This window comes from Rhinatrema bivittatum, chromosome 7 (genome assembly GCF_901001135.1).
Source record: "Rhinatrema bivittatum chromosome 7, aRhiBiv1.1, whole genome shotgun sequence".
NCBI lineage: Eukaryota > Metazoa > Chordata > Amphibia > Gymnophiona > Rhinatrematidae > Rhinatrema > Rhinatrema bivittatum.
In genome coordinates this window covers 30,234,860-30,247,355 of record NC_042621.1, presented here as the reverse complement: position 1 = coordinate 30,247,355, position 12,496 = coordinate 30,234,860, and the positions used below count along the sequence as shown (strand labels likewise).

Here is a 12,496-nt window from a genome sequence, read left to right as displayed (position 1 = left end):
GATTTTCACCTCAATCAGTTATTGTTCTACCCACCTTTTTTCGAAGCCCCCTTCACACCAGGGTGAACAGGTCTACACATGTTGGATTGCAAGAGGGCCTTAGCTTTCAGTTTAGAACGCACAGCAGGCTACAGGCAATCCACTTACCTATTCTTGTCGAAAGATATGAAGTTTAGGAGTTGCAGTGGGCAAGCAAACTCTTTCTCCTTCTGCTATACACAAACGGGCCTTCAGCTTGGAAGCCGGGTTAAGGCTTACTCTATGAGAGCAATGGTGGCATCAGTAGCCCACTTGCGGACTCTTCCCATTGCTGAAATCTGCAGGGCTGCAACGTGGAGTTCTCAATACATGTTTGCGGCCCACTACTGCTTGGACAAGGATGGTTGGCAAGACAGTAGCTTTGGCCAGTCTGTCCTTCGCATCCTCTTTCAGGCTTAAACCCAACTCTCCCTACCTAGGGCCCATTGTTCATGTCCAAGCTGTCTCCCTTAGTTACCAATAGCACAGCAGTTATTTTTGTGCCCATTTGCACCCGGTTTGGTACCTGTTGGTTATGGTTGTCACCGGGAGGAGCCTGTAGCTTGGTATTCATCCATCTGTGAGGATTACCATCCTACTTGTCCTAAGAGAAAGCAGAGTTGCTTACCTGTAACAGGTATTCTCCTAGGACAGCAGGATGTTAGTCCTTAGGAAACTCGCCCGCCACCCAGCAGAGTTGGGTTCTCATGCATTATATTTTTTTGCTTGTGAATTCTATGTTACAAGACTGAAGGGGGAGCCCCACATGACTGCACAGATAGTGGCATGCTGGGCATGCTCAGTATACCAAAGTTCTAGAAACTTTGCCAAAAGTTTTCCGTGCTGGGCTCCATCTGATGTCACCCACATGTGATTACTAACATCCCGCTGTCCTAGGAGAACACCTGTTACAGGTAAGCAACTTTGCTTTCTCCCTCGCACCCCCTCCCGATTCTTTAACTCACCCACTGCTAGCAAGACAACAGGAGTTGCAGTTGCTCAGGTGCATCATAAGAACATAAGAAATTGCCATGCTGGGTCAGACCAAGGGTCCATCAAGCCCAGCATCCTGTTTCCAACAGAGGCCAAAACCAGGCCACAAGAACCTGGCAATTACCCAAACACTAAGAAGATTCCATGCTACTGATGCAATTAATAGCAGTGGCTATTCCCTAAGTAAAATTGATTAATAGCCATTAATGGACTTCTCCTCCAAGAACTTATCCAAGCCTTTTTTGAACCCAGCTACACTAACTGCACTAACCACATCCTCTGGCAACAAATTCCAGAGCTTTATTGTGCGTTGAGTGAAAAAGAATTTTCTCCGATTAGTCTTAAATGTGTTACTTGCTAACTTCATGGAATGCCCCCTAGTCCTTCTATTATTCGAAAGTGAAAAGAACCGAGTCACATCTACTCGTTCAAGACCTCTCATGATCTTAAAGACCTCTATCATATCCCCCCTCAGCAGTCTCTTCTCCAAGCTGAACAGCCCTAATCTCTTCAGCCTATCCTCATAGGGAAGCTGTTCCATCCCCTTTATCATTTTGGTTGCCCTTCTCTGTACCTTCTCCATCGCAACTATATCTTTTTTGAGATGCGGCGACCAGAATTGTACACAGTATTCAAGGTGTGGTCTCACCATGGAGCGATTATAGAGGCATTATGACATTTTCCGTTCTTTTTTTTTTTGTCAAAATACTTTTTATTAACAGGGGGGCGGTAACAGCTCCCAATCAATCAAAAGAACCATACAACACAGATAAAACTTCAACAACATTAATAACAGCGCTGAGCCAGAGGCTCATTATACCAGCCTCCCCTAATTTTCCATTTTCTCCCCATTACCTCCCTCCCTGTACCATGCCCCAAGCCCCACATCACCACATTCACTCCACATTCACACCCTAACAACCCCCCTCCCCTTCCCCCCCTCTTTGGATGACCAATGCATTGTAAAACCATTGAGGCGTAATTCAGCCTGTAAAGACTTAGGGAAGACATTGAAACAAATGTCCCAGCAGTCACAGTAGAGTTTGTCTGGGTGCCTCTTGCCGGCCAAAAAATCCAATTTTTCCAACTGTGCAAGTGAGGCCATTCTGTTGAACCAAGAATCGATCGTAGGCACATTCCGTGGTTCCGTCCAACCTGCTAGAATGGTGCGACACGCCATAAAAACAGCCACCCTCTCAAAGCGAGCCTTAGAACGGCTGCCTGGCAAAAGGCGTGGCGAAGCACAAGTAAGTAACATCATCCCAGTGATCCGGAGAGAGGCACCTATGCAAGTGCCAACCACTGCCAGCACAGCCTGCCAAAAGGGAGTAACGGGCAGGTAATCAGCCGATGAAGCAGCGTGCCCTCCGCGGTTCCACATTTAATACAAGTGGAAGATGTCGTCAACTTCATCTTAAATCGACTAACATCATCATAGTAGAGGCAATGTAAAAGTTTAAACTGAAGCTCCCGTAGACTCAGGTCAGGCAGCAATTTATAAAGGTCCTGAAACCAGCTCGACATTTGCCGCTCCGTGATGGAGGAACCCAGAACTCCCGATCACCGGGTTGCCGCACGGTTGATAGGAATAGCATCGCCCAGCTTCTGACCAAGTGTCTTCCAGCCCGTAATGGTGTTACTCAAATAGGCAGTATCGAAGATGGTATTGGCAAACTTAATCTCAGCTTCCACCATAGGGCGTGTCCAGGCAAAAGCAGTCAAATAATGGCGGGCTTGAAGAAAAGCGTAGAATTGTTTAGAGGGCAGCTGAAAGGTGCGTGCCATCGTTGCAAAGTCCAGTATGGCACTGGAGTCGGGGTCATACAGATGAAATGCAAACAGCACCCCACGCTCCACCCAAAAGCGAAACACCGAGCTGCACTCACGACCTGGAAGAAATTCCACATTAGTCAAAAAGGGAATCAATAAGGACCTCACTTGACATTTTCCATTCTATTAACCATTCCCTTCCTAATAATTCCTAACATTCTATTTGCTTTTTTGACTGCTGCAGCACACTGAGCTGACTATTTTAAAGTATTATCCACTATGATGCCTAGATCTTTTTCCTGGGTGGTAGCTCCTAATATGGAACCTAACATCGTGTAACTACAGCAACGGTTATTTTTCCCTATATGCAACACCTTGCACTTGTCCACATTAAATTTCATCTGCCATTTGGATGCCCAATCTTCAAGTCTTGCAAGGTCCTCCTGCAATGTATCACAGTCTGCTTGTGATTTAACTACTCTAAATAATTTTGTATCATCTGCAAATTTGATAACCTCACTCGTCGTATTCCTTTCCAGATCATTTATATATCTGCCTGCTTCAGTTTTTTGTAAACCGGCATGATATGTCCTATGAATGTCGGTATATTAAAAGTTTCATAAATAAATAAATAAATAAAAATATATATATTGAAAAGCACCGGTCCAAGTACAGATCCTTCCTCCTCCTGTGGGGGTCCCTGTGTCATGCTATGAACCACGTGGTTGTAAGCGTGTTGGTCAGGCCCCAGCAAGGGAAGGAGGTAGGATGCACCTGAGCAATTCCAACTCTGGTCATCGTCCTGCTAATGGGGTGAGTTAAGGGATCGGGAGGGGGCTGCGGGGGAGAAGCTGTCCTGCCATTGGCCTTTTTCTAGCGCCTTCGGTTGTGTCTTCAGCCCGCGGGTGAAGCCATGGGGGTAGGGGGAGGGAAGGAGTGAATGGACCATTCACCCATGGATAAGGCAACACTGTTTTTCAAGATTAATTTTGAGACTTAAATTTCTGGACTTATACACAAGTATAGATGGTACTGAACAGAGGTAAAACGAGAGGGAGGAATAGAGTACAGGAGGGAAGAAAAAGATGAAGGCCAGTGATCGAGGAGGAGGGAGGGCGAGATTACTGCCAGATGTGGATATGACATTAAACAGGAAAGTTATTTAGGGGGGGGGGACAGACATTAGCTACCTTCCCATTGAAATGTAGGCTACTGTTCTATTTTTTCTAAAATCTAAATTATTTAGTGGCTATCATTTTCTATATTTGTAAGAATCATAAAAGAAATATAAGTATAAAACAATAGGTTAAAAGGGGGTCTGATTTCAGAGAGGGTACATTTCAAAACTTTTTTTATGTGGGTAAACACCTATTTACCTATGTCAAATGGCCCTTTGAAAATTGCTGCTCCCTGCTGCTGAGAGTAAAAATGCCTGCGCTGTGCAGACTTTTAATTCCAAGGGAAAAAGGAGCAGAGGGCTAGGTTGGGGGAGGGAAAGTACATGCAGAGATTGAATTTTGACTCCTCATGCATGTTTTCACTTAAGTACTTTGCACCTGCTTCAAAAGTGGTTGAAAAGTACACAGGAGCAAAAGTTCTGGATTTCCTCCGCTGGCCGAGTTTTTAAAAGGAAATGCTGTGGGCAGTTTCTCTTTGAAAATTAAATTTGCAGGTGTGCAACTTGCTTGCTTTCCCCCATTGCAGTTGGATTGGAAGGTGAAATGACCTTAATATTCAATTTTGAGAGCACTATTTAAATAGCTTTGAAAATATTTCTCCCTTCATATTCGATTTAGATCAAAGTTTTATAAATTATGAATGATTCTGGAGTACATATTTCTTTTGTTATGGCATGAAAACAGAGAAGTGTGTGGGGATTCCTGAAACTTTTTGAAGTTGAAAAGGGGGTCCATGTTCCCTGAAAGATTGGGAACCCCTGTTCTAGAGCAAGTTACTGTATAAGCCTCCAAGGGGTAGACTCGGGAGCGACATGTGAAAATATTTCTCCACAGAAAGGGTGGTAGATGCAGGACATGTGCTTGTGAACATATCAGGATCAGTTTTGGTATGCATGCTGGCTAAAAAAGAGGCTTTCCTGAATGGAAGCAGCTGGATCACCTTTCAGCTATTTCACCATCTCTTTTGGCCCTACCTAGGTCTGCCAGATTCCATTTTTAAGAGTTTACTCCCACAGAAATTAAGGTGCTGTGCTGCAACCACCCAGCAGAGCAGCCTGTTGGAATGTAGATTTCTGATTGATTCTTCAGCTGTTTTAGGATGATGGGTGAGCTCTTAGAACTATGACCGCTCTCTCAGTGTTTGTATTTGTTACACAGTAAACACACACTTCTGGTGGCTAGATTTGGACCTGTGTCTATTGAAATGCTGCTTTCAGTGCTTACTTTGGCTCAGCTGATGTAATACACATGCTATGAAAGTCTGTGGACAAGAATTGCCATTCTCTCTGCCTCTGGGAGCATTTGACATGAAATGACACATCTTATTCAGTAATTCTGCTGGATGATTCCAGAGTCATTAATTCCTGCTGCAAGATGTGCTTTGCAGATTCAAAAAGCTTCTGTAGCCTTCAAACTTAGGCATAAGAACAGTAGGGCAGGCAAAAAATACATTTTTTTTTTCATTTTAAAAAAAATTACATTTCTAAAATAACCAGATTCAGATTTTATAGATAAAAGGAGTAATGTTGATCTCTTTCTAATATAATGAACCTATTGGCAAATGAGGTGACTGATCTTGTTTCCTCACTTAGAATTTGATTTACTAAAGCATTGCTCCTGTTCTGTGTCTCTGGGGAAAAAAGCTTAGTTAAATCAAGGCCCTTGGTATTGTTTTTTAATTTCTATAATATACTTAGAGAACATTTAATAAACATTTGATATGTCATTGCAATTCAATAACATGCACCCAATGATGAGACATTGATAAGGAAATCCTACTAGTTAAGCAGGGAAGGGAGAGATAAAGGAGAGGATAGGATTTATTTCAGTGCTGGTATGGTGCCTTGCAAAATTTTTGGGCAGGCAGAATGAATCCCTTCCCACAAGAGCTTACAGGCTAGGCAGGTATCTTAGTCACAGTGAGATGACTTGTCTAAGATCACAGTGAGTGCCTGTGTGGCTGAAGAAGGACCTGATCTCTGCTCTCCTGATCCCTTCCCTGTCTCACTGCACCTCTCGTGGCAAGCAGGGAAGCCAACATACGGGCTGATACAGTAGAGCACTGTTAGCCTGGGTTTGGACGCGCGTTTTTGACGCGCTAGCTTTACCCCTTATACAGTAAGGGGTAATAGCGTGTCAGTCTTCCGACCCGCGGGCCGCCGGCCGATTTACAATTTTTAATTTTTTTAATATTTAATTTTTTTTTACATTTTGGGGCCTCCGACTTAATATATTTTCTGTACACTTTCCTGGTGCCGGCAGAAATTAACGCCAGCCTTTGGGTAGGCGTTAATTTCTGAAAGTAAAATGTGCGGCTTGGCTGCACATTTTACTTTCTGTATCGCGCGGGAATAACTAATAGGGCCATCAACATGCATTTGCATGTTGCGGGCGCTATTAGTTTTGGGGGGGTTGGATGCGCGTTTTCGACGCGCTAGCTTTACCCCTTATACAGTAAGGGGCAATAACGCGTTAATTTCTGCTGGCACCAGGAAAGTGTACAGAAAAGCAGAAAAATCTGCTTTTCTGTACACCCTCCAACTTAATATCATAGCGATATTAAGTCGGAGGCCCCAAAATGTAAAAAAAAATTTAAAAAATAAAGTTTTAAATCGGCCGGCAGCCCGCGGGTCGGAAGACTGATGCTCAATTATGCTGGCATCCGTTTCCGAACCCGTGGCTGTCGCGGGCTCGAGAACTGACACGGCAAAATTGAGCGTCAGCTGTCAAACCCACTGCAGCCACCGCTCCTGTCAAAAAGGAGGCACTAGGGACGCGCTAGTGTCCCTAGTGTCTCTTTTTACCGCGGGCCCTAATTTTCATCTTCTTCCCCCCCTGAATCTCATGCACAGGAGAATGGCCTGGGCACTCGCCCGCTCTCCCGTGATTTTTACTGAATCGGCCTGATAGTGAATTCAACTTTGTCTGCTCTGAAGGTTTAGTAACTTGGCTGAGCAAATGGGGGCACAGGCAGGGACATAGTTCTGATAGACCTGGCTCCAAAATTGTAATCTTTGTATTCCCTTGAAACTACACTGAATACCCTTTCTTATTTTACATTAACTAAAGCTAGTTTTTACTTTGGGTGCAAACTTAGTAAGACACTGACTGGGAGAAGAAAGCTCCCTTTGCTAGTTGACGGGCCGATACAGAACCCTCGATTGGACGCACGTTTTCGACGTGCTAGCGTTACCCCTTATTCAGTAAGGGACCGAAAACGCGCGTCCAACCCCCCCCCCCCCCCCCCCGAACCTAATAGCGCCCGCAACATGCAAATGCATGCTGATGGCCCTATTAGGTATTCCCGTGTGACTCAGAAAGGAAAATGTGCAGCCAAGCCGCACATTTTACTTTCAGAAATTAGTGCCTACCCAAAGGTAGGCACTGATTTCTTCGGGCACCGGGAAAGTGTACAGAAAAGCAGTAAAACCTGCTTTTCTGTGCACCCTCCAATTTAATATCATGGCGATATTAAGTCGGAGGTCCCGAAAGTTACCAAAAGCAAATAAATAAAAATTTGAAGTCGGCTCGCAGGTCAAAAACCAGATGCTCAATTTTGCCGGCATCTGGTTTCCAAACCCGTGGCTGTCAGCGGGCTCGAGAACCGACGCCGGCAAAATTGAGTGTAGGCTGTCAAACCCGCTGACAGCCGCCTCTCCGGTCCAAAAGGAGGCGCTAGGGTCGCGCTAGTGTCCCTAGCGCCTCCTTTTACCTGTCTTTACCGCTGGGCCTAATTTGCATACTGAATCGCACGCACAGGAGAGTGGCCTGTGCGCCGGGAGAGCGGGCATTCGCCCGCTCTCCCGCGGACTTTACTGTATCGGCCTGTAACGGTGAGTTCTGCATCCCTATTGGAGTTGACGTGGAGACCTGCTTATGATTCCTTCTCAAAAATAATTTCTAATGTTTCTGAACTGGCTGCTGCAGACATGTCCATGGGGTTCATACAGAGAAGTCATTTTGCTGTTTATTGCCTAACGTGCAGCTGAACCAAAGTTTGCAGTTTAGGAAAATAATAGAATTTAGCTATGTAATTTATAGTTTTTGAGTCTGAAACTGCAATTAGTTTTTAACAAGCCAAATAAGAGAGAAAAGCAAAGAAAATAATGTTGAAGCTGATAATTAAAATTAGTGTCAATTGTTAGGTCACTAGCACATCATTTATTGAAGTCTGTTTCTAGTAATGATGCATAAATTATTTTGTTTTGTACCAAAATATAGAAAAATCTCTTATCCATTATTTTCAAAAGGGAGTTTTGACTAACAGGTCAAAGTAAATGGAGAAATCAAAAGTACATAGAGCAGGTAAATCTAATGGTATGATGTTCATAGTCTTAAAGTTCAGTAAAGTAAAATATTTTACTTTGTGTTTTGAAATGGTTTTGTTGTAGCTTGAGTGAGTTGCAGGTGGAAAAGTTTGGAAATCTTTATGCTACCCATACCTAGGCCAGATACAGAGGCGATCCAGTCTGCCCAAGAAAACAGGGCTACTTGTGGCAGGTAGTATGTCACTGGCAAAAATGTGTCTCCATGCTCTCTGAGAGTGGCTATGAATAGTGTATCTGTATCAGTGTCAACTCAAAAAGCATGAGCTACCTTCTGTGGCATATTATTTGGATGAATTGATGACGGCAATCCTGATTGAAATTTCAGAGATTTTTTTGGCCATCCTACAGACATGGAAAGCTATTTATAGTGCATTTGTTGGTTCTTTTTTTTTTTTTCCTTAGGTTTTGGCACTCATTGCGTTCATCTGCATAGAGACCATCATGCATTGCTCACCCTGTGAGGGCCTCTATTTTTTTGAGTTTGTGAGCTGCAGTGCCTTTGTAGTTACCGGTGTCCTGCTGCTTATGTTCAGCATTAATCTGCATACAAGAATCCCACAGATCAACTGGAACCTAACAGTAAGTTTTCCTGCATTTATTTTAATTTAAAAATCTTACCATTTGTTTTTGAAGCGTAGCCCATGGAATACAGCAGAAATGCAGTAAATGAACAACAGAAGATAAACTTTGCTTTAAAAAAAAAAAAAAAAAAGCCTAGAAACTTCACAGGACTCCCTCAGGTTCCCTTCTCTTTTCTCTCCTTAACTTTCATTTATGAATTCATTTAAAAAATTACATACTTTATCTAATGCAGAATTTATTTAGTGTAATATTTTAATGCAGGGTAATAAAAGATATGACAAGTTGTGGCCTCATCAAATGCTGGATTGGCAAATATGGTGCACCAGTTCTCTGCCCATGTTTCCAGATCATATCCTTTTCTCTTCTTTTTTTTTTTTTTTTTTTGACCCAGCAGTTTCTTCCACTCAGTTAAAACCAGGACTTGGATCTGATCATGTAAGTCTGAAATTGCAACTACTTTGGGATTTCTCCGAGGACAAGCAGGATGGTAGTCCACACACAAGGGTGTCATCATCAGATAGAGCCTCGATGTGGAAAACTTTATGCCAAGGTTTCTAAAACTTTGACTAGGCACACTGAGCATGTCTAGCATGCCCCTATACCATGCATCCACGCAGGCTCCCTCTTCAGTCTCTTCTTTTCCGCGGAGCTGTAGGCCTTGAAATCTGAATGAGCTCATGTTGGCTGTTTCTGGCCTAGTGGAAAACGTCTTCTTTTTTTTCATCGTGATTTTTCACAGTTTTCGGTATCGTTCCATCACCTGGTCCATCTCGGTGCCTCCCCGTAGTATCCTAGTCGGGGTTTTCGGTGTACAGTAAGCTTTCTTTCGCAGTTGATTCCTCCCACTGCAGCAATGCCCTCTGGCCATCGACAACCGCTGCTTTCATTTTGTATCTGCGGTCCCTTTTCTTTTGTTCTGTCATGGCCACATCCCTTTTTTGTTGATGCCTCCCGGTGCCCGAGGGCCATGGCCATTATGTGTCATCTGCCTGGGAGCATTGCATGACATCCGAGGTTGTCACTTGTGTGCACAAATGACCCCGAAGGGATGTCTGATTCAACTCGACAAAATGGATCAGCTCTCCGGATCGAGGAAGTCCAAGCCATCGGCCGCACTGGAGCCGAACTGATAGACACCACGCCATTGACACTGGTGGGACCACAGTTTGTTGATCTTGCCTAACAAATCTGTTTCATTTTTGTTGAAGGGGTTAATAAACAGGTGGATAAAGGAGAACTGGTAGATGTAGTGTATTTGGATTTTCAGAAGGCGTTTGACAAATATATATTTATATATGTATATATGTATGTATGTGTATGTATGTATATATATGTATGTATATATAAATGATCTGGAAAGGAATACGATGAGTGAGGTTATCAAAGTTGCGGATGATACAAAATTATTCAAAGTAGTTAAATCACAAGCGAACTGTGATACATTACAGGAGGACCTTGCAAGACTGGAAGAATGGGCATCCAAATAGCAGATGAAATTTAATGTGGACAAGTGCAAGGTGTTGCATATAGGGAAAAATAACCCTTGCTGTAGTTACACGATGTTAGGTTCCATATTAGGAGCTACCACCCAGGAAAAAGATCTAGGCATCACGGTGGATAATACTTTAAAATCATTGGCTCAGTGTGCTGCAGCAGTCAAAAAAGCAAATAGAATGTTAAGAATTATTAGGAAGGGAATGGTTAATAAAACGGAAAATGTCATAATGCCTCTATATTGCTCCATGGTGAGACCGCACCTTGAATACTGTGTACAGTTCTGGTCACCACATCTCAAAAAAGATATAGTTGCGATGGAGAAGGTACAGAGAAGGGCAACCAAAATGATAAAGGGGATGGAACAGCTCCCCTATTAGAAAGGCTGAAGAGGTTAGGGCTGTTCAGCTGGAAGAAGAGACGGCTGAGGAGGGATATGATAGAGGTCTTTAAGATCATGAGAGGTCTTGAACGAGTGGATGTGACTCGGTTATTTACACTTTCGAATAATAGGACGACTAGGGGGCATTCCATGAAGTTAGCAAGTAGCACATTTAAGACTAATCTGAGAAAATTCTTTTTCACTCCACGCACAATAAAGCTCTGGAATTTGTTGCCAGAGGATGTGGTTAGTGCAATTAGTGTAGCTGGGTTCAAAAAAGGTTTGGATAAGTTCTTGAAGGAGAAGTCCATTAACGGCTATTAATCAAGTTTACTTAGGGGGAATAGCCACTGCTATTAATTGCATCAGTAGCATGGGATCTTCTTAGTGTATGGGTAATTGCCAGGTTCTTGTGGCCTGGTTTTGGCCTCTGTTGGAAACAGGATGCTGGGCTTGATGGACCCTTGGTCTGACCCGGCATGGTAATTTCTTATGTTCTTCCGGGCCAAAGACCTGGGTTCATCGTCTTTGGTCTTGTCATCGGGGAAAGATCGGGCCAAGTATCGAGGGAAGACTAAGAAGCATCGGCACCAGTCCCTGTTGATGCCGGGTGCAGGTATGCATCTGCTTGTGCCGTAATGCTGCCGAAGCGACCCTGCGGTGAGGACAGTCCATCCTGTATCTGTGCTGGGGAGTCACCTACAGTCTGGATTGGTCCTGGTGCCAGTCGCTGATTCCCCCCTCATGGATCCAAAAAAGATCTGGCCACCTCTCCTTCCTTCCAGTCGGTGTGGGCATCGACAAAGTTTGAGGAGCTGAGGCGTTGAATCCAGCTGGCAGTGGATTGGGCTGTACAGAGCATCAGACCTGTGGCACTGAAGGCACCGGAGCCAGTGCTGCCTGTCATCCTACTGCTGTTGGAGAAACTCAATGTGCTCACGGGTGCATTACCAATCCAGCTGGTGCCAGTTCCTAGGACAGCAATGATGCCTGGCGGGGCACCAAGCCTCCCCCTACCGATATGGTGGTCGTTGCCAGTTCCTCCTCCAGGGATGCTCCACGAGGCCGGTGGACACACTGAGGCCTTTAGCCCTCCGTCCAGTTCTACTGGTGCTTGCACCTTTGAAGGCTGAGCACCTAGGACTCCATCCCCTGTAGCATACAGTGAGGATGAGCATCCCAATGACCCCTGGGGGGTGGTGATCTGATGGAGTATGAGGATTCTGATGGTCTCCTGTCAGACCTTTCTCCTCCAGGTGAGTAAGGAAGTTCCCGCCTGAGGACTTGACCTTCGCAGGGTTTGTGAGAGTGACTGCAGAAGCCATTCCATTTCAACTTTTGACTGAGGAGGATGCCAGGCACAAAATGTTTGAGATTCTCCAATTCTGGAGCCTCCTAAGGAGATCGTGATGATTCTGGTACATGAGATCCTTAAGGATTTGCTGCTGAGGATATGGAACACTCCTTCACAGTGCCCCCCATTAAGAAGGCAGACAGGGTCAACTTCGTCCAAAGGCTACCGGATTCGGTAAGCATCAGCTGCCTCACCAGTCTGTGGTGGTTGAATCCGCCCTCGAGGGCCAAGCATGCTCAGATCCATTCCTCGGCGCCTCCAGGGGAGGACCACAAAGTGATGGTCGCTCTTGGGAAGAAGGTGTTCCAAGGCGCATTGCTTATTGCCCGCACCATTGCCTACCAGCTTTTCATGAGGCAGTATTCGCGGGACATCTGGAAGAAAGTGCAGGAGGTGG

At 44.6% G+C, this 12,496-nt stretch overlaps 1 protein-coding gene across 2 annotated transcripts in view; it reads left to right on the top strand.

The window, feature by feature from the left end:
• The window catches only part of CMTM4 (CKLF like MARVEL transmembrane domain containing 4), a 137,480-nt gene that overhangs the window by 68,243 nt on the left and 56,741 nt on the right, over window positions 1-12,496 (top strand). For both annotated transcript variants that reach the window (XR_003857671.1, XM_029608191.1), the window contains exon 2: window positions 8,690-8,866. Coding sequence is in view for 1 of the 2 variants with exons in the window: in XM_029608191.1 (XP_029464051.1) it covers window positions 8,690-8,866 (177 nt within the window). In the remaining variant the exon portion in view is untranslated. The remainder of the gene's footprint in view (window positions 1-8,689; window positions 8,867-12,496) is intronic.